The 22058-nt window shown below is 35.9% G+C and overlaps 1 protein-coding gene across 3 annotated transcripts in view; it reads right to left on the reverse strand.

Annotated features, from left to right (window-relative positions):
• ATF7IP2 (activating transcription factor 7 interacting protein 2) overlaps positions 1-19958 on the reverse strand; it is a 75712-nt gene extending 55754 nt beyond the window's left edge. For all 3 annotated transcript variants that reach the window (XM_067706652.1, XM_067706653.1, XM_067706654.1), the window contains exons 1-5: positions 19845-19958; positions 6466-7322; positions 5330-5454; positions 1425-1559; positions 766-864 (exon numbers count right to left, since the gene is read on the reverse strand). In XM_067706652.1, the coding sequence (XP_067562753.1) occupies positions 766-864; positions 1425-1559; positions 5330-5454; positions 6466-7312 (1206 nt within the window). In that variant the 5' untranslated portion in view covers positions 7313-7322; positions 19845-19958. The remainder of the gene's footprint in view (positions 1-765; positions 865-1424; positions 1560-5329; positions 5455-6465; positions 7323-19844) is intronic.
• Positions 19959-22058: the final 2100 nt, after the last annotated feature.

A 22058-nucleotide genomic window follows, 5' to 3' on the forward strand; every position in this document is an offset into this window, starting at 1 on the left:
TTATTTTAAATTTTTTTTTTTTTTTTTTTTTTTGCGTTACGTGGGCCTCTCACTGTTGTTGCCTGTCCCGCAGAGCACAGGCTCCGGACGCGCAGGCCCAGCGGCCATGGCCCACGGGCCCAGCCTCTCCGCGGCATGTGGGATCCCCAGACCGGAGCACGAACCCGCATCCCCTGCGTCGGCAGGCGGACTCTCAACCACCACGCCACCAGGGAAGCCCTATTTTAAATTTTATATAAAAAATATAAACAGATACTAAACTCTACTTAATGATACCCATGCTGAAATATTTTGGAAGTGTACACTGCAAAGTGTATTTTGATACAAAATACGTTAGTACTTATGAATGTACCAAATATGAACATGGCTTAGGGGATGAGTAGGCTGGCAGATACATGACAAAAATAAATTTATTAAAAGAGTAAAGGTAGAAGTTAGACGTTGATTATACAAGCGTTCACTGTAAAATTCTCTCAGCTTTTCTATGTTTGAAATTTTTCATCATGATAAAACGGCGGGGAGGGAGGCAGTACAGGCAATCACAAATCACCTCTCTACTCACTTTATGAAATAAATACAGGTGGCATTTACTTTTGGCTATCTGAGGGTATCTTCTCCAGAGATAGAGTCAGAGGAACATTCTAAGTATAAATTTATTGTCTTTTAAACCTATGTCTTCGTTGGAAGTATATTCTGCTCTTACAATCCAACTACTTATAATGTGGGGCAAGTAAGTTATTAAAACTCCTATACGTTTATACCAACCTTACAAGCTGTATTGCTGGATACCACGTTTGGTTCCACACAATTCCTTCGAGATAACATTACTGTTCTAATACGTCTTTGAAGTTTTTTTATTTTTGTCTAGAAGAGAAAAACAAATAAATACAAAACCAGAGTACCAAATAATATATCATATAGAGGTGGAGAGAAAAATATTTGCCAATGTAATTTTGTGAGACTTAGGCATCCACCAAATAAATGAGAAATTCTTATGTAAGCCAAACATTTAAATCAGGTTTGATCTACTATAAGATGTTCAACAATAGAAGATTAAAAAAATCAAACTTCTAATTGGTCCACAATAAAATTAATGTTGGTAGAAACACCAATTAGCAAGTAACCCTAGAAGAGTAAAACAAAACAAAAAACCTAAAGAAAGTTTGAAACAGGTTATACAAGCTCTAATATAGAATATATTTTGAACTGACATAGAATGGCTGATGGTTCTACAAGTATTTCTCAAGGGCCAATACAGCTGAGATATAATAACTTATATTACCAATGGTATAGCACATCAGGGTTGTGGCCAGGGATCAGATTTGGGTCCACATTTACTGTTTTCCTTTCCTAATATGTAAAATATCATTAAATTCTACTTTTTAAAAGGACTCAAATGAAATAAAATGAAATTAGAAACTTACAAAGAGTTCATCAGCTATTGCTTCATGTTTACTCCTGCACTGTGTCTTCCCAATGCGTTCAGTCAATTCTTTCAGTTTGTTATCAAATAGTTTGTAATTTATACTACAGATCTCCTGTCGAATCAAATGTCCGACCTAGAATGTTAAAATAAAAACCAAAACACTCCACGTTTCAAATTTAAAAGCAATTTTATTTTCTACTTCTTAAAAACAGCTTTGCTCTTTTCTGGATTTACTGTAACTAATAACAGGTACTTTATTTATGTATTTATATTACTATGTCAATATGGTTTATAAAAGTTAAATAGCAAATTCAGCAGAACACATCTAATATTTAAATATATGGGTAAGTCAGAAATTAAATTTATTCTCCTAGTGTTAATTTTAGTTTCCTACAGTTTTGGTTGAATTCCATAATACAAATTAAAGGAATAGTAAAAGTCTATATATATCCCATTTATACTTTTTAATGACCATAGCTGAAAACTAGTATTCTATGAAAAGGGACTCCACTTATCTGAAAACCAGAGCCCAGTGAAAATGGCTGGTTGATCTGTAGTAGACAGAAAGGAAATTATGAAAATTTGAGCCTTGACCCCACCATTAACAAGCTATATGACCTTCGGGAAGTCACAACATCTCTGAGCTTCATTTGCCTGGTCCACAAATGGGTAGATGTCATACAATGTTGAACAAGTGATGCTCATAGGATTTTCATAAGAACAAAAAGATAATATGCATAAGAGCTCCATAAAATGGAAAACACTGAATTGAAATGAAAGAAATAAATATACAAGATAATCTCCTTTAGTTTTTTTTTGCAGGGGGAGGGGATGACTTATTGTTAAAGTGAAAAAAGCAATTATGTGACTAATGCTATCTGGCATAATGCATGCTATTCTATCAGACTATAGTAGTTAGCACATGAAACATTAATGAATTTCATTATCTGGCTAGTTTTCAGAAAATAGGTTGGCCTATTTTCAGGTAGCATAATTAATCTCAGTGCCTACTGATATTAATGGCTTTGCTGAGCCATACATTCAGAAATATCCACTGCAGGTGTTTGCTCAATGTATATGCCCCTTTTAGCAACTTTCACAACATAGTAGGTAGTCTCTCTTAATAACAAATTCTGTCATGATATATTTAAGGTATTTATTAGTAATATTTATATCTTCCCATATCATCTTGTTTCTTGGTGCTCAAAACTGTAGCACATAGTTTCTATGTTAAACTCCTTTATACTGATGTCACCCAGATGATTAGTCATATTCAGTAATTTTATTTGATTATTCCCAAGGTTTTTCCTTTTCATTCCCTATTGTTCTTGATCTTCAACATTATCATCTACTCGATTTCTTGTGTAATGCTTCATTAACATTTCTACAGTGGTTTCTCAACATTATTAGACATGATTGTCATTTGTACTCTCACAACTTTTAAATATCTGATTAATAACAGCTCAAAACATATGTATTATGTAAATAAGTGCTCAGAAAATCATGCTATTTTTATTGACAGCCATTACCTGTCCCCATGTGTGGTTTTTATGGATTATTGCATGCTTGCCAGTTCACTGGCTGAAGTCAATACGTGAAGTTCATACCCTGATGAATCTTGGAATACAAATTTAACTGTTTTGAATACGGAAATACTGTTTTGCTAAGAAGCAAAAGCCATACAGTGTTCGTCAAACTTCCCTGGTAAGGAAGAATCATATGGAATACTTGTTAAATTCACAAATTCCTAGGACCTACCCTGATTCACCAATTTCCTGAAAAGAGGCCTGGCACCACTAATGATTCTTATCGGGTAAGTCTGAGAAAAGAGAAGCTTAAAACAATTAGTAGTGAGCTGAAGACACCACAATTTAAACAAGTACTCCTGGTGATTCAGATGGAGGCAGACTCTTAAAACTTGGTTACTTTGGATTAACTGCCCTCCAAGGCATGCGTCCTCTAGTGTAGAGTACACACTTGTTCTCATTTAGTGGTTATGGTCTTCATACAGAAGGAAGACACAATAACCTCCACCAAATACCTCATAAATATCTTCTGCAGATGGTAATGTGTCAAAAATTATAGAATCAGATGAAGTCCTAGCTACAATTTGCAGATGGTAGGCAAAGTGGCCTAAAGATTGGAGAAAAACTGGAAATTATGTGTGTATGTGTGTGTGTGTGTGTATATATATATATATATATATTTTTTTTTCCCCTATCGCCTCAACTTTCTCCAATGGTGGGTAGGGTTAACAACTTGGACTTCGGAAGAAAAACCCCTCTACTTCAGTAATTTAATTGGAATCAACCAGGCCAAGATCCTTCTGAAACCTCAAAAGATAAGAGTTAACTGCTCTGGGACTCTCTCAGTAGGGAAGAACAATATCAGAATGGGAGGCCCTATTCCGCTGGGATTCAAACAAGAAAAACAAACAGATGTGGTTTAGAGAGTTAACTGTTCAGACAGGAATTAAAATATCAAGTGAGGGAGAGCTAGTTACTGAGAGACAGATAAAAGATAGGAATTAGCTAAATCCCACGCTGTCGCCCGACAATGTAAGAAACTTCTGGTGGTAGTGGTGGGGGAGGATAACAAATAAACTGCATTCCTTCAACCTCACTGGCAAGGACCATATTCTTTGTTAACTTGGACCAAGTATTTTGTGAGATAGATAATAGTAGTGAATGAAAACCCTGATTTTTCTGTGCCAGTGAAATTAAAATGTTCAAAGATTAAATTTTGTATTTATATGTCCGTATCAGAACTTATTTCTGAAATCAGCTACTAATCACTGGGAGTAACACAGCTGCAATGCCCAACTTCTTAAGCTAGATCCATGTTTAACATAATTCCACTACCCCATCCCTGCAAACAATAGAATATTTACACATTTTTTTATTAATGTCTCCTTTGGTCTTGCAGAAGAAAATAAGAAGTAGAAAGGGGAAGTATTGACTCACCTTTTAAGCTGATTCTGCATGAGTCTTTCAATGGTTTCCATTTATTATGTGAATATATGTTGATATAACATGTAACTATGTAATTGTAATGGCCTGTTTTAGAAACAGTGTTTTTGTTTCTGAAACAGCAGGATAGTTTGGATTGGGACATTTTTTGGTCCACTATAGCTGACGACAATCTATCACATAATGACTTTTAGTTGTGGCATTTCAGTGGTAATAAAATAGCAAAACATGATCATCAAAACAAGTCCTGATACAGGACCTACTAAAATTGAAGCTCATTACACTTAAAGTCAGAGTTGATCAGACATTAATGGAAACTGTAGTACAATGAGATGAAATGGGGCAAAAAGAAAAGGAAAAGTACACTTAAGGATGCTATAAAAGCAAAACGTCAGATAATGCACCATATCTGTGTAAATTAGGGTAAGTAAACCTTTCCCTAATTTCTTGGAAATTAGGGCAAGTAAACCTGAATGTAGCAGGACTTTGTAATGAACTTCCGGGTTGCCTGGGTCTATGAAGTAGTGGTCAATTGTGATAATAAACAGCTATAGCTGCAGATCAAGAACGCCATGACCAGTACAAAAGAGACAGAATTGTTCACAAAGCTCAAGGTCAGGTAGTGTCTGACTTGAAGAGATTTGAGCATAATATTGACTAAAAAGCCCATTCTCTTTCTACCACAGCACTCTACCTTCATGTGATTCTGTAGGTTACTCTGCATAGGATCATTTTGAAGGATCTAGAGATGTTTTGGTGATGTAAACAATTATTTTTCCCTAATATCTCCACCTGCTAATAATTCAGTTTTCATATACCTGCCCTGCATCATGAAAGTTATCTGTACTCATTGTTTAGATCAATTAACTTTTACCATTTTTTACTAATCAAAAGTAAAAGTTTCTGAAGCAAATATTTAAGCCCAATATTTTACCTGTTCCAGCAATGCTGTTTGCTTTCCCAGAGCTAGAGAAATATTTTCATTAACTTGCTCTGAAGTTTTCACACGCTTAACATTTTCTTTGTGTTCTGAAAACGTCCTCTTCTTTTGATTATGGCCTTGGGGAAACGGAAAGATGAGACAGAAAAATACTCCTTCCAACGAAGGAAACAGGGGAATTCTCTAATTTAGGGACCCCTAAGCAAATTAAAAAACTAAAATGTGACCACAGCAGCATTTTTTAGAAAATGTATAAAAAATTCTGACAAACTAATCCTTAAAAAAAAAGAGTATTTTAGTCCTGGTCTCAGATATACTTTCCTTCCAGAGTATTTAATATACACTTAATACTAACAAAAACAATAAATTACAGCATTTGATCTGTTTACAGTTATTTACTTGGTGGTCTTACATTATTTTTAGAGTTACTTAGGCAGTCCTACATATTTTTAATAGGTGATCCTACTATTATTTTTAAGCAATTTAAAATTCACCTTGTTAAATGATCACTCTGTAGCATACACAAGAAAACAAATACAATTTATCCTAGTAAATCAAGTTTTTCTTATATTTCATTAACCTACAAAAACACCCTTTTAATGAAATTTACTTGTGCTATTTTAATAACTTTATAACCCTAGAACTTCATTGGTTAATTATTTGATGTGTTTCTCACTCTACACACAAACCTGTATGTATTCTTATTATCTATCCGCTTACACTTGACATGTGATATACAGGCCAATTCTATGGAAAGAAATGGGTTCAACTATTTAAAAAACCCACTCTGCCTTTCAACTAGCCTCCTTATTAATTTAATAAAACTTCAAAAAAAAGAAAAAGGTGTAAATGAAATAAACCAAGCAATTTCTATAAACCACCTTTTGATTTTGTTGTACTTTCAAAGGAAAGTGATTGATTCCTTCTTTGCCAGAATTTACTTCCCTTTGGACATAGAGGATACCATTCCCCCTCCCCGCCAAGAATGGTTCAGAAATAAGATACTCTGAAATAATTATCACTTACTGTTTTCCTGTTTATGTGTACTCTACTGTTTCTGAGATTATGAAACTGCCCAAAGCAAAGTAACTATTTTAACTTCTCCAAGAGAAACGTAAGTATGCACTTACTGTTATTACTATCAGTGTCAAATGAGGACAGCCACTTTGCATCTGTACTTTCACAACTTAAAATGCTGGAATGACAGGTTCTACAGGATTCTTCACTTTTCAAAATGTCAGCAGCACAGTTACTAGAAATGACTGAATTTACCAAGTTAGGTATTTTATCAACAGGCACAAAAGGGATATCTGAATTTAAAGTTAAAGTGTTATTTTGTCTTTTATCACGAAACTCAGAATTGGAGTTTGTTTCTAAATAGGAAACTATCTTGTCAGTTCTCTTATCATCCAAGGTATTGGTTATTGTAGACTTTGACATCTGAACTACACCACTCAATACACTGGATGGACAGCAAATGGATTTCAGATTACAATCCTCTTCATGTTCAAAAATGGATCGTGTTACAATTGCCTGACATTCAAAATGGCTTTCAGAAGTGTTTTGTGAATCTTCTGCGTCTTGTGTGAAGAGTTTCCTGGGAGATTCTACTGTTTTACTTGGCTTTTCATAAGGGTACACAACTTGTTCTTCAGTGTATTCTAATCTTGTTTTCGAATCAACAATTTCTAGTGGTTTTATTAAGTTCTGAGAAAATACTTTACTTTTTGGTGCACATACTGAATTTTTTATAGAGTCCAAAGAGGAAGCATCATTTTCAGAATGTCTACATTTGCTACTTATGACATCAGTACTTGAATTCTGATTACTACTTGACACATTATTCCCAATTGCTGCTGTTTTTAGTGCTTCAACATTCTTTGACTTATTCAGGATCTCTGCTTGCTTCCGGCAACTTGCAGGCATTGTTTTTCTTGCTTTTAAAATCTTCCGTTTACTTCTATCTGGACTTGCCATCTTTCATATCCTAGAATTTAAGATACCATATTTAAATGAATATCTCTAGCAGACAAAAGTTAACATTTACTTACAATATTAAAATAATGCCGAGACTAATCTTTCCAGATTTAGATAATTATTTTTATTGAAAAATATACCCATTTTCATCTGTCATTGATAATTTTAATTTTGTTCTATAACTCTATATAAAGTCAAAATTTATACTGTCAGTAAGCCTCTGTTTGATACTAAGTCTGATAATTTATCTGGCCACTTTTTGTTATATCACCTCACTACTATAACCATTAAGTTCTGATTTAAATAATCCAAGTAGGCCATACTTTAGATAATCTAAAGATTAAGTTGCATTTCTTCATAAAAACAAAAAACAATGTTTTGTGTGGAATGTTCCATTTTCTACATACCGTGGCACCTTTTTAAAGCTTTCCTAATGTTCAAATTTCCAAATTAATGGTACTGCACGAGTAATTCTCAACAATCATCAGTATGAAATGAGCACTAAAATACACAACGTGATGCTAGTTCAAATAAGAAAGCCAAGTTAGGTTTCAATACATCCTTAATTCTGAATTATTTCTGTTAATTTAGAAAAATCTACTACATAGAAGGGAAAAATATTTTAGTATTTATTTCTCAGTACCCACATCAAGCCTGATCTGAACCATAGGTAAGTAAATGGTTTAAAAGAAAGGAAAACTGCCAAATTACAAGGCACTTAAAGGCATAATACAAGCAAAAAAAAAAAATTATATAATACATGATAGACCAGTTACCTAACAAACTATAGAGCACTTATTAAACTCGAAGACAGAATCTAAGACATTTTAAGGTGCAAATAACCCAGTCAAAGCTACCTGAATAATTTGATTTATCCTTATCTATTTTCTTACTCGAAGTTTTCATTTACTGTATTTTTTTCATTCACTATATCATTTGACCAGGGACAGTTCCAGGATTTGTTAGACTTGAAGGCTAAATAAATATTTATTTTATGTATACATAAAAATCAGGAAATCCAGAAAAACAGCACATTTTCATTAAGGGCCTGATACAAAATAGAACTCTATTTTCTCTATAGGACTACATATTTGACAGCCTTTTCATGAATACAATATTTGTAATATTCTCCAAAGACAAACCAAATCTTTTCTCTAGCAAGGTTGATCAATTTTTAATTTTTTTATTTTGGGTTTTTTTTTTCCCAAACATTTTACTGAAGTACCTACAGAAAAGTGCACATATCATGTGTTCAGTTAAAAGAATTTTCACAAACTGAATACACCCATTTAACCAGAATCAAGATCAATTATAACAAATATACCACTCTGGTGGGGGATATTCATAATGGGAGAGGTTATGCATGTGGGGGTCAGGGGATATATGAGAAATCTCTGTATCTTCTTCTTAATTTTGCTGTGAGTCTAAAACTACTCTAAAAAAATGAAGTCTGAAAAAAAAAGAGCTATAGAAATAAAATAATTTTTAAAAAAGAGAATAATTCCAAGGGTCAACTGTACTAGTAACTGCCTAAAAGGTGAAGAAATAGTTTACGTGTTGTAGTGAGGGTGAGTGAAATTTATTACTGGGAGCATAAAAAGCAACAACTCAGTCTAATTGGGGGATCACTGGCATCACCATCCTGACATTTAGACTTGAGTCCTTTGCTGCAAATAAGCCACATTTCACAGAGGTCTTTGGAATCGTGGCACTGTCCTGCAGCACAAGGTCAGAACGACAGGTCATCTACATTTTCTCAAGTCTTAAAGATTTGTCATTTATAATTTACATCCTCAATCCATCTAGATTTTAGGATATAGTTATAGGAAGGGATGTAATTTTGCTTTCCCTCAGATGTATACTGGCATACCTAGGAGATACTGCAGGTTAGGTTCCAGACACTGCAAATACTGCAATAAAGTGACTCACATGAAGTTTTTGGTTTCCCAGGGCATATACAAGCTATTTATGCTGTAGTGTAGTGTACAATAGACTAAAAAAACAATATACATACCTTAATTTGAAAATAATTTATTGTCCAAAAAATGCCAAAACAATTCCAATAGGAACGTCAAAGACCACTAATCACAGATCACCATAGCAATATAATAATGAAAAGTTTTGAAATATTGTAAGAATTACCAAAATGTGACAGAGACACAAATGAGCAAAGGCTGTTAGATAAATGCTGCCCACAGACTTGCTCAACACAGGGTTGCCACAACCCTTCAATCTGTAAAAAACACACTATCTGCGAAGCACAATAAAGAGAAGCTCAATGAAACAAGGTATGCCTGTAATTGTTTGAAAGCATCCTATTAATTTTGAACTGTAAAAACATAATCTAATCTGTCCCTTTTATTCTATTTTATCTGGTGATGTAACTCATGCTGAATATATTGTTGTTCACCCCACCAACTTTTTTTAGATGTCTCTTATAAAACCTATTGAAAATATTTTAAACTAATGTCTTTTAATAGGAGAATTTAATCCAATTACATTTATTGTAAATGACACATTAAAGCTTTAGTTTACATTTGGTTTTATGCCCTCTGATTTTTATAACTTGTTATGTTTTACATTTTATTATTTATGTTTATCTCCATGTCATTTTAGTATGAAAATGTCTTTTTTTTTTTTTTGAGGTACGTGGGCTTCTCACTGCCATGACCTCTCCCGTTGCGGAGCACAGGCTCCACACGTGCAGGCTCAGCAGCCATGGCTCATGGGCCCAGCCACTCCGCGGCACATGGGATCCTCCCGGACCAGGGCACGAACCCACGTCCCCTGCATCGGCAGGCGGACTCTCAACCACTGCGCCACCAGGGAAGCCCTAAAAATGTCCTATTTTTTAAGGTCTACAAATGCTTTACAATTCTGTGGAGCCTAGTATATTTAAACATTCCCTAAAAGCATTTTTCAGCTAACATTTCATTAACCACTGAGGTCAAGAGATTTCTTTTCACTGAATTTAGAACTTTATATCCCAGGTTTTACTTTACTCTTACATTATATTTACACACACACACTTGATCCTTGAACATAGGGGTTGGGGTTCAACTCTTCGTGCAGTTGAAAATCCACATATAACTTACAGTTGGCCTTTCATATATGTGGTTATGATGCTTTCATATCCACAATTCTCCATCAGCAGATTCAACTGCAGATCATGTAGTACTATATAATATTTACTATTGAAAAATACCCACATAAGTGGATCTGCATAGTTCAAACTCATGTTGTTCAAGGGTAAACTGTACTTTCAAGAATAACTCTGGATATTCACATCTTGCTAAAGAACCAGATTTGGCTATTATAAATAATGCTATGAACATTCACGTATAAATTTTTGTGTGAACAGGTTTTCATTTCTCTTGGGTATATGCCCAAGGATGGAATTGCTGATCATACAGTAACTCTACATTTAACCTTCTAAGAAACAGACTGTTTTCCAAAGGGTCTGGACCAATTTACATTCACACCAGGAAAGTATGAGGGATCCAATTTTAGCACCTCTTCATCCATCAATACTCATTATCATCTGTCTGTTTTAGTATTGCATCTTGGTGTGAGTGATGACTTCACTGTCATTTTAATTTGCACTGCCCTTATGGCTAATGATGATGAGCATTATTTCATGAGCTTATTGGCCACTGGTATATTGTTTTTGGGGAAATGACTATTCGGCTCATCTGTCCACTTCAAAATTGGGTTATCTGACTTTTCATGGTTGACTTGTAAGACATCTTTATATATTCCAGATCTAAGTCCCTATAGACATGATTTCCAAACTTTTCCTCACATTTTGTGGGTGTCTTTTCAATTTCTTGATGGTATACTTTGAGAAACTAAAGTTTTAAATTTTGATAAAGCCCAATTTACTTTTTCATTTGTTGCTTGTGCTTTTAGTGTCATACCTAAAAAAAAAAAAAATCACTGCCTAATCCAAGGTCATGAAGATTTATCTCTGTTTAAAAATTTTATTGTTTTACCTTGGATACATTTGGAGTTAATTTTTATGTGTGTTAGTAATAAAGTGAGGGAGAAGGTCCACACTTATTCTTTTACATGTGGACATAGAGCTGTTCCAGCACCTTTTGAAAAGGCCATTCCTTCTCCCTCATTGTTTTGTTTCTCTCATCAAAAACCAATTGCCTAGGACTTCCCTAGTGAGGCAGTGGTTGAGAGTCCACCTGCCGATGCGGGGGACACAGGTTCATGCCCCAGTCTGGGAAGATCCCACATGCCGCAGAGCGGCTAGGCCCATGAGCCATGGCTGCTGAGCCTGCGCGTCCGAAGCCTGTGCTCTGCAACGGGAGAGGCCACAACAGTGAGAGGCCCGCGTAATGCAAAAAAAAAACAAAAACAAAAACCAATTGTCTATATAAATGTGAAGGTTTATTTCTGGATTCTCAATTTTATTCCACTGATATATAGGTATGGCCTTATGCCTGTACCACACTGTCTTGATTACTATAGCTTTCTAGTAAGTTTTGAATTCAGGATGTGTGAGTCCTCAATGTTCAAGACTGTTTCTGCTATTCTGAGTTCTCGGAATATCTATGTGAATTTTAGGACCAGATTAACAATTTCTGCAAAGAAGCCAGATGGCACTTCAATAGGGATTGTGTTGAATCTTTAGATCAACTTAGGGAGCAATTACCTTCATTCTATCAAGTGTTCTGATCCATGAATATAGGATGTCTTTCCATTTATTTAGACATTTAATTTCTTTCAATAATGTTTACTTTTCAGAGTTAAAGTTTTGCACTTTTCGATACTATTGTTAATGAAACTTCAGAATTTTTCACTGCAAGTACATGGAAATACAATAGAATTTTGTATATTTATCTTGCATCCTGCAACTCTATTGATCTTATTCTCATCTCAGAATAGCTTTTTGCAGATTCCTTAGGATTTCCCTCCATACAAGATCATGTCATTTGTCAACAGTTTTATTTCTTCCTTTCCAATCTATTCCATTTTCTTGCCTAATTGTCCTGACTACAACCTCCTGTACAATGTAGACTAGAAGTGGCAAGAGTGGACATCCTTGTCTTGCTTCCTATTTAGGAGGAAAACCTTCAGTCTTTAATCATTATGCATGATGTTAACTGTAGAATTTTCACAGGTACCTCTTATCAGGTTAAAAAAAATTTCACAACTAACCCTACTTCTTTGCTTTTTTTTTTTTTTTTTTACCATGAAGGAACCTTGGATTTTTGTCAGAATATGCCTTTTCAGCATTAACATGACCATATGGCTTTGTTCTCTATTCTATAGATATGGTACATTCATTAATGTATTTTTGGATGTGAAACCAACCTTGCATTCCTGGGATAAACCCTACATGGTCATGACGTTGCTGGATTCAACTTGCTAGTATTTTGTCGACAATTTTTGCACCTATATTCATAAGAGATATTGTTCTGTCATTTTCTTACAGTGTCTTTGGTTTTGTTACCAGGATAATACTGGCCTCACATAATGATCAGGGCAGTGTGCCTTCCTGTTCTATTTCTCTGAAGAATTTGTAAGAAATTGGTATTTTTACACGCTTGGTAGAATTCAACAACAAAAACCATCTGAGTTTTTCTTTGTGTTCTAATTCAATCTCTTTACTTGCTTTTCAGATTTTCTATTTCTTCCTGAGTCAGTTTTGTTCATTTTGGTCTTGTTAAGAATTTGTCTAGGGCTTCCCTGGTGGCACAGTGGTTGAGAGTCCGCCTGCCGATGCAGGGGACACAGGTTCATGCCCCGGTCTGGGAAGATCCCACATGCCTCAGAGCAGCTAGGCCCGTGAGCCATGGCCACTGAGCCTGCGTGTCCAGAGCCTGTGCTCCACAACGGGAGAGGCCACAACAGTGAGAGGCCTGCGTACCACCAAAAAAAAAAAAAAAAAAAAAAGAATTTGTCTAGTTCATCTATAAAACTGATCAGTATATAAGTGAATCGTTTTATAGGAGTCTCTTATTATCTTTTTAACTTCTGCAAGATCAGTAGTAATGCACCCTTTCATTCCAAATTTCAGTAATTTGAGTCTTTTTCATGGTCACTCTAGGTAAAGGTTTGTCAATTTTGTTGATCTTTTTGAAAAACAACTTTTGATTTTATTAATTTTATTTTTTTCTTTCTTGATTTTACTAATCATTTCCTTCATTCTGCTTAGGTTTAGTTTCCTCTTTCTGCATTAAGATTAAAAGTCAGTTTATTGATTTGAAGTCTTCTTTTTAAATATAGGCATTTATCACAACGAATTTCCTAAGAAAAGCTTTAATTGCACCCAAAATGTTTTGTATGTTATGTCTTCATTTCCATTAATGTGAAAGTATTTTCTAAATTCCCTCATGATTTCTCCTTTGACTCACTCATTATTTAGGAGTGTGTTGTTTAATTTCCACATAGCTGTGAATTTCTCAAATTTCTTCTTCTTAGGTTCTAATTTCATTCCACTGTGGTCACAGAATGTAGTTTGTTGTGGTTTCAGTCCTTTAAAATGTGTTGAGGTTTGTTTTATGGCCTAGCATAATGTCTATTTTGGAAATTTTTCTATGTACATTTAAGAAGAATATAATCTGCTTTTGTTTGGTTGAGTGTTCAAAAGATGTTTCTTAGGTCTAGTTGATTTACAGCGTTATTCAAGTCTTTTCTAATTGATCTTTCACCTAGTTTTCCATTATGAAAGTGTTGTATTGAAGTCTCCAACTATTATTGTTGAAATTTGCTACTTCTCTGTTCTTGTCAATATTTGCTTCATATATTTTGGCGCTAGTTAGTGGCATGTTTGTAATTGTTATAACTTCCTAAGGGACTGCACCTTTTATTACAAAATGTCCCTCTTTACCTCTAATATTTATTTTAAAGTCTATTTTGTCTGAAATTAGTATAGCCACTCTAGTTTTCTTATAGTTGCTATTCACATGATTTTTTCTATGCTTTTACTTTCAACATAATTGTATCTTTCAATCTATGTGTGTCTCCTACAGACAGCATATAGTTGGATGCTATTTTTCCTCTGGTCTGACAATCCGGTATTTGACTGGATTGTTTAATCCATTCACACTTGACATTAATATTGATATAGCTGGATTTCTGGCTACCATTTTACTTTGTTTTATATGTTTCATGTCTTTTGCTCCTCTATCCCATAGGCATTCATTTTTTAATATTCATTTTTTAATACTTTCTATGTGGCATCACTTTAAAATTTCGTTTTTCTGCCTGGTATCATATAGAAATACAATCAGTGCTTTTTTATTGATCGTATCTCCAACTAATTCATTAAATTCACTTATTAAACCAAGTAAGTTCTTTTGAACTTTCTATGTAGTGTCATAATTTTCTTGCTAAGCCTTATTTTTCTTATTGCACTAGTTAGAACCTCCAGTATGCTATGAATGGGTATGCTGTTAGCAGGCATCCTTCACTCATTACCAATCTTGAAAGGGGTGTGCAGTTTCACTAACACCACTATGATTTTTGCTATACGTTTTACAAATGCTCTATATTAGATTAATAAAATACCCTTCTATTCCCAGATTTTATCATTAATGCATTTTCAATTTTATCCTTTTCATATATATTTAGATGATATAATCTCATTTTTTCAATTAACTTCTATCATATTGGTTGATCTCTTAAAATACTAAACCTAGCTTATTTCTGAAAGAAACCTCAGTCAGTCATAATATGCCCATTTTTTTGCTTCATGTTTCTGTATTCAACTTGCTAACATTTTTTTAGGACTTTGTATCAATGTTATGAGAAAGATGAGTCATTCTTTTCCTTTATCAGGTTTTGAAATCAGGGTTATTTTGGCTTCATTAAAAAACTGGAAAGTCTTTTTCCATTCTCTGAAGAGTTTTTGTCTGCAAATAGTATTACTCCTTCCTTAAATGTTAGAAATAATTCATCATAATGCCATCTGGGCTTGCAGTTAACTTAGTGATAAAGGTTTTCAATTATGTTTGAATTTTAAAAAATAGATATAGGAATCATTCATATTTTACTTTTCTGTTAATTTTGTTTTTTTCACACAAAATTTCAAAATTTAACAGAATTTCAAGTTTATAAAGTTCTTCATAATATTCTCTAATTACATTTGTAATATATGCAGGATCTGTAGTGATGTCTCTTTTTATTCTTGATATTGCTGACATGTTTTGTTTTTCTTTCTCTTGGTCACTCTTACTAGAAATTTATCCATTTAATCAATACTGTCAAAGCACTGACATTCTGACTTTCCTCTCTATTGTATGCAGTGTTCTATTTCATCATTTCCTGTTAGTTTTATGATTCAATTTTCTTCAGGCTTGATTTTTGTTCCAGCTTGAGATAAAACTCAAATCTTTTTCAGTCCTTTTTGGTTTTTTGCATTTAAAGCTACAAAATTTCCTCTAAGTCCTGTCTCTTTGTCAAGTCTCACAAATTCTGATAAGCCCTCTTATTACTTGGTTCAAAATACTTTCTAATTTCCATTATAATTCCTTCTATGATCTGTACATTATTTAGAAATACATTTATTTCCAGGCAATTGCAGATTTCCAAGTTGCAGTTTTGTTGTTGAAGGTTAGCTTAATTTAATTGCACTGTAATCAGAGAATGTCCTCTGAATAATTTCCATCCTGTATTATCTGTTGAGGCTAGTTTCACAGCCAATTTTTTCAAAAGCTCCATGTGTATTTGAGCAAAACCTGTATTCCAACGTTGTTGGGTACAGTGTTATTCTATGTCGACGCCAACTAGTTCAAATTTCTTAGCTGTGTTGTTTATAATCTTCCAGCTATTAAAACAGGAGTGTGTTCAGAGTGATCCACTATGATTCCACAACTTGTCTATTCCACTATGATTTGTCTATTTCTTTTAACTGAATCACTGTCTCTCCCCCCCTACAGTATATAGTTTGAAGCCATGGGTACATACTGATTGAGTTTATTTTCTCTATTCCTGGTGCTGGACTGGTTTTTCTCATTACAAAATGTCTCTATCTCTAGTGATCCTTGTTGCTGAGATATTACCTTATTATAAATATCAATACTAAATAAAGCACAATTCCTGTTATATTTTACATTTACACCAAAACAAATCTAAGCTAGGTTGTATAACTTGTTCAGAAAAACACAGTTCAGAGCCAGTATTTAAACCCAGGATTGTAAGACTCAAATCTCATATCACAAGTACAAATCAGATATTATGAAGTAACAAGGTTACCTTTAAGGGATATATAGTGGTCGACAAAAGGACAAAACATGACCAACTTGTGCCAGGTGACAATCTTATGATGAGCATGAACTAATCCTTACTACTCTAAATGTGGTCCATGGACCAGCAGCATTAGCATCTTCTAAGTGCTAGTAGAATTTTGCTTTTACTTAAAAAAATTTTATCAACGTAGTGGTATAAAATTAAGCAGCATAGGGCTTCCCTGGTGGCGCAGTGGTTGAGAGTCCACCTGCCGATGCAGGGGATGCGGGTTCGTGCCCCGGTACGGGAAGATCCCACATGCCGCGGAGCAGCTGGGCCCGTGAGCCATGGCCGCTGAGCCTGCGCATCCGGAGCCTGTGCTCCGCAACGGGAGAGGCCACAACAGTGAGAGGCCCGTGTACCACCAAAAAAAAAAAAAAAAATTAAGCAGCATAAAATGCTCACAGTGAAATAAAGTAGTTGCTTGTCAACACTCAATGCCTAGTAACAATCATTTTAAACTAACTTTTTTTTTAATCTCAGTATTTTAAAATACATTCACAGTAGTATTTCTTGAATTACAAATTTTAGCCACTATCAAGGTCCTATACATACAGATGAGGATTTAGCTCTTTTCTATACCCTATACAGCTTTTCATCACATTTGTAATTAAATCAATACTTGAGTTGTTACAAGCAAATATATAACCAGAGAATCACGACTACATTATCTTTTTTATATTTCCTTTTTCCTGAAGCTATTAAATTTTATCTCTGAATTTCCTATAAACCTATTCTTCACTTTTTTTTCAAATTCATCAGAACGGTCATATACCAAAATTTTCCCTTATTCTCCACTCCTTCAAGGTCTCGTTTAAAGATCATCTCTTCAGAGAAAGACTTCCCCCAAGAGAACTACTTCCTTATCTGAATTTCCCATTAGAAATTTATATTTTAGTCATGATATTTGTGGGCAGAGACTTGTCTTACTTTTATATCCTCAGTGAGATGCTTTTCATGTAGAAGTTTTATTAAATGCTGCCTAAATGAATACTCAACTTATAAAAATGAACCTCTGGAAAGCCACCCAGGGTTATTTTTTCCTTAATAAAGAGTACCAGAACAGGCCTCAGCAAGTTTTGCCATAGCTTTACCATAAGCTATTTCATATCAGCAGCACTATACACAGTAGAACTTCAAAGGTATACTAATGATACCACATTTAGTAGATACATATAGTGCCTCTATATAATTAATGGTTAAATTTAATAAGAGCTGTACACAAACACCCCTTATATGCCTAGAAATTTAATCAGAAATTCAAAAATTCACATTATATCCAATTATCTCCCCTACCCAAACAGTTATGTTTACTTCCCTCTAGATATTACCCGACTACAATCTTTCTGTCCTACTTAGATTGGTAAAGATAAAAAAAGGATACGAAGTTACCTGAGCCTATAGTAATGCATTTTAAAGGTATGGGTCAAGGTTTAATTAAGCTTTAGAGAACAGAATAAGTATTTAAACAATGTAAGGACATGAGACAAAATAAGATAGAAGAATATGTTTCTTTGTATTTTAATATAATCTCACTCAACTTAATGAGAACTAGTACTCTTGTGCATTTAAAATCATAGTTTATTTTTAACAAGTATCCAATATATTATTTAAAATTTGATATCAAATGAAATACATCTGTACACACCCACTATAAGAGAACTACATGATTTGCACATGCAAAGATGCAGGGATCATGCAATATTTTCATACCAGAATTCAAGATATTAAGTAGCAAGGAAATACAGCAGAATTGAAGGTTGAGGTGAAGTACGAGCGTCAATAAGATAAACAGCTGAAAATTCAAGATGTACCTAGATACACCAGTTCTTAAAAGATGCAAATCATGCACTTCTGTTGAGGCAGAAGTCAATCTTAGGATGTAGTCTGTACAAATCTGCAGATAAGACTGAGAGTTAAGTAGATTAATTTGATTACGGTCAGACTCAACATTTCCAAAAATGTATTGAAGGATGAACGAACTAAGAAGACATACTTCAAAAGAGCTGAACTCAATGTAATCAGTCCTTCAGCCAGATGCTTCATTTTTGTATTTTCAATAGCTTTCCTGTGATATAAATTATTTCTATCTTGAACGTTCTTCCCCATTTGTTTTGCAAAAAGTTGTCGCCAGTCATTTACTGGCTACAATATATGACAAAATCATAATAAAGAAGTATGAAATCCCAATCTAGCATAACAGCCCGTTTAAGTGGGTTTCACATAATTCTTCTATTTTTTTAACATTTTATTCCTAATGAATTACTCAGTATGATCATCTTTTTCTAGGTCTTGACCATCTATGAGTCTCCAGAGCAGTGAATACCGGCTCGTCACAAAGCAAGCAACACGTGCTGGCTTACAATGTTGGAAACTTCATCTTCAACACAGTATCACGGAAAGGTGGAAGTCAGTTTTCCAAGCCAGTTTTCCAAGCACAGCAAGGTTGTAATCAGAGAGACAAAGCAAAATAATTGCTTCCTCTGTACAGGACACATTCTTGAACTTGCCAAAATTGAAAGTAGGTGAGGGAAGGGCGACAAGCAGGAAATGGTTTTTTTCTCTTTAACTTCCTCAAAAATAAACTGTGTTAAAGAACCACGCCTGCCGTTACACGGCTTTCATCCTTCAATCACAGCATCCCAACACTGGTGAGCTCCACAGGTGTACTTTACACGTTTGTGCTCCAGGCGCTTTCCTTTAAAAAGGCATGTGGGCATTAAGGCTCGGAATTTTCTGTTTTCCCTGATGTTCTAGTACCTTCTGCATAAAATGTACATCAAGGAAAGCCTCCCCACCACCTGATGAAGATCACTTAACTGTTCTGGCACCTGGTTTCCTCAGATAAATTATAACTGAAACTCCTGGAAATTTGGCGACGGAATCCCAAAGTTGCGCGGAGGACTACTACATTTTCTCCGTTAGTCTGTAAATGTAGTCCGGTAGGGCCCCACGCTTCCACTTACTTACTCGGCGAGTACCAAACCCTGAGGCAACGTCCCTCCGCGGCCCCGACTCGCCCGCGCCGCCGCCCACCACTCCTGCTTTGCCCGCCGCCCGCTCGGACAGCGGGTGGAGACACGTCCTTTCGCCCTTCGCCGTTGTCTTGCCGGCCGGGTCGGAGCCCCAACGACTCCGCGGACACATCTGAGTCAACCCCGCCGCAACCGCCCGGCTCGCGCGGCGCTCCGAGGCCTCCGGAGGCGGGCACTCAGGCGCGCGGCGCGCAAGAAACCTCCGTGCCGGCCAACTGTCGCTCGCGCAGGGTTCTCGCCCGGCCCCAACGTACCTAGAGCGGCGCCGCGCCAGCCGCTTCTCGCCCCACAACCGCCGACAACCGCCGACAACCGCTGCCGCCGAGCACAATAACGCTTCCGCGCGAACCAGCTGAGGTAAGTTTCCCTTGCGCCCAGCCCCGATGGACTTCCGGCCAATGGCAGCGCGCACTTGCGGCAGCCCAACCAATCAGAGACGAGCGGGTGAAGGGGGCGGGGAGAACGCGGCGGGGAAGTGGAAGTCTGCTGAGGGGTGCGGAAAGTTCGCCTTCCCGCGCTTCTTTGTCAGGACGTTAGACCTACCAGCGGGTTACGCGACCAAGCGCCTGAGCTGGGCCTCTACTTTGAGCAACTGAAAGTTTTCCGAAAATCACTATTAAAACTCTGTATTTACAAAAACAGGCGGCCCGTCCGCAAGCACTGGCTAACCCATTTGAATTTTTAAAACACTACAATGAAATATAATTGATCTTGCTTTCAGAGGTTTGTGACAACTCCTTAAATTTTGCAACCCAGGCGAGTGGTCATGGCCCCATTGTGTTCTCTCGAGTTTCCTAAATCGACCCAGGGATCTGCCAAGCTAGGCTGCATCAGACTTAAAGAGACCTACTCTGCGGCCGAATAACCACACTTTTGGTGATTATCCTGGGTTCATTGAATAGTTAAGTACCCTCACTGTACCGGGTGCAGGAAATATCACCATCAGCTAGTTCGATTAAGGCCTCCTCATCATGGAGGGTGGAGCTGCCTGCCTATAACTACTGGCTACTAGAAAAATGAGCCAAGGTCGGACAATCTAGAAATAGGTCATTAACAGAAAAACCTACTCTAACCCAGTCTGTTCCCAAAATATGGTCCAGGGATCCCTGGAGGTCTACAAGGTCATTCTATTTTCATAACAATAGGAAGATGTTATTGGCCTTTTTCATTCTCATAGTCGCAAGTGTTCAATGGAATTTTCCAGAAGCTTCTAGAAAATTTACGTCTTTTGCAACAGATTGAATGCAGAAACAGATGTGAGAATCCAGCTGTTTTACATCAAACACTAGGGAAAATGTAAAATGTTGCCAATCTTTGCACAATTTTTTTGTTTCGTAAAAATTTTTTCTCCCAGTTTTACTGAGATATCATTGGCATACAGCACTGTATACGTTTAAGGTGTACAGCATAATGATTTGACTTACATACATCATGAAGTGATTATCACAATATGTTTAGTGAACATTCGTCATATATAAATACGAAGTTAAAGAAGCAGAACAAAAATTTTGTGTGTAATGAGAAATCTTAGGATTTACTCTCTTAACGTTCACATATAACATACAGCAGTGTTAACTGTGTTTAACGTGTTGTTATGTCACATTCCTAGTACTTGTTAATCTTATAACTGGAAGTTTGTACCTTTTGACCAGCTTCATCTGATTTCCACTGCTTCCCTCCGTGCCCAGCACTGCCCCCCCACACCTGTCTTAACCACAAATCTGATCTCTTGAGAAAATAACAATTTTGAATATAATTGAAGGGTATGTATAGGGTTGCTGAGAGAGAAGGATGGTGTGGGAGGGAGTGTGAGGCAAGTAAACTGGAGCCAGATAAGGAATTTAGACTTAATTCAGTCAATAGTGAGTAAGTAGCCTTTAGAAATATCATGCCTATTTAGGGTGATTGGGTATCTTGTGTGCCATTTTAATAAGAATCGATATTTACTGGGCATTATGTCAATTAAGTTCATTACATGCATTTTTCCCATTTATTTCCACATTTGAAATTGGACAATCTGTATTCAAAATTGTGCTGGGTTACTTATTAGCCATGTAGTCTTGGACAAGATAGGTCACCTCTCAGAGCCACAATGATCTTGTCTCTAAAATGGGAATAATAACAACAAAGGATTTATTGAGTTCTTAATTGTCCCGGACACTGCACTAAGCACTTATCCGTGTTATTTAAATTAATTCTCATAACTCAGTATATGAAGTACTATGAAGTCTCTCAATTTGCTATTTGATTTTTATATTATTTATTATTATTGATGTATAGTTGATTTACAGTATTAAATGTTAGAGGTGTACAACATAGTGATTTACAATCTTTAAAGGTTATACTCCATTTACAGTTCTTATAAAATATTGTCTAGGGGGCTTCCCTGGTGGCGCAGTGGTTGAGAGTCTGCCTGCCGATGCAGGGGACACGGGTTCGTGCCCCGGTCCGGGGAGATCCCACATGCT

Source organism: Pseudorca crassidens, chromosome 15, assembly GCF_039906515.1.
Source record: "Pseudorca crassidens isolate mPseCra1 chromosome 15, mPseCra1.hap1, whole genome shotgun sequence".
NCBI classification, from domain to species: Eukaryota; Metazoa; Chordata; class Mammalia; order Artiodactyla; family Delphinidae; genus Pseudorca; species Pseudorca crassidens.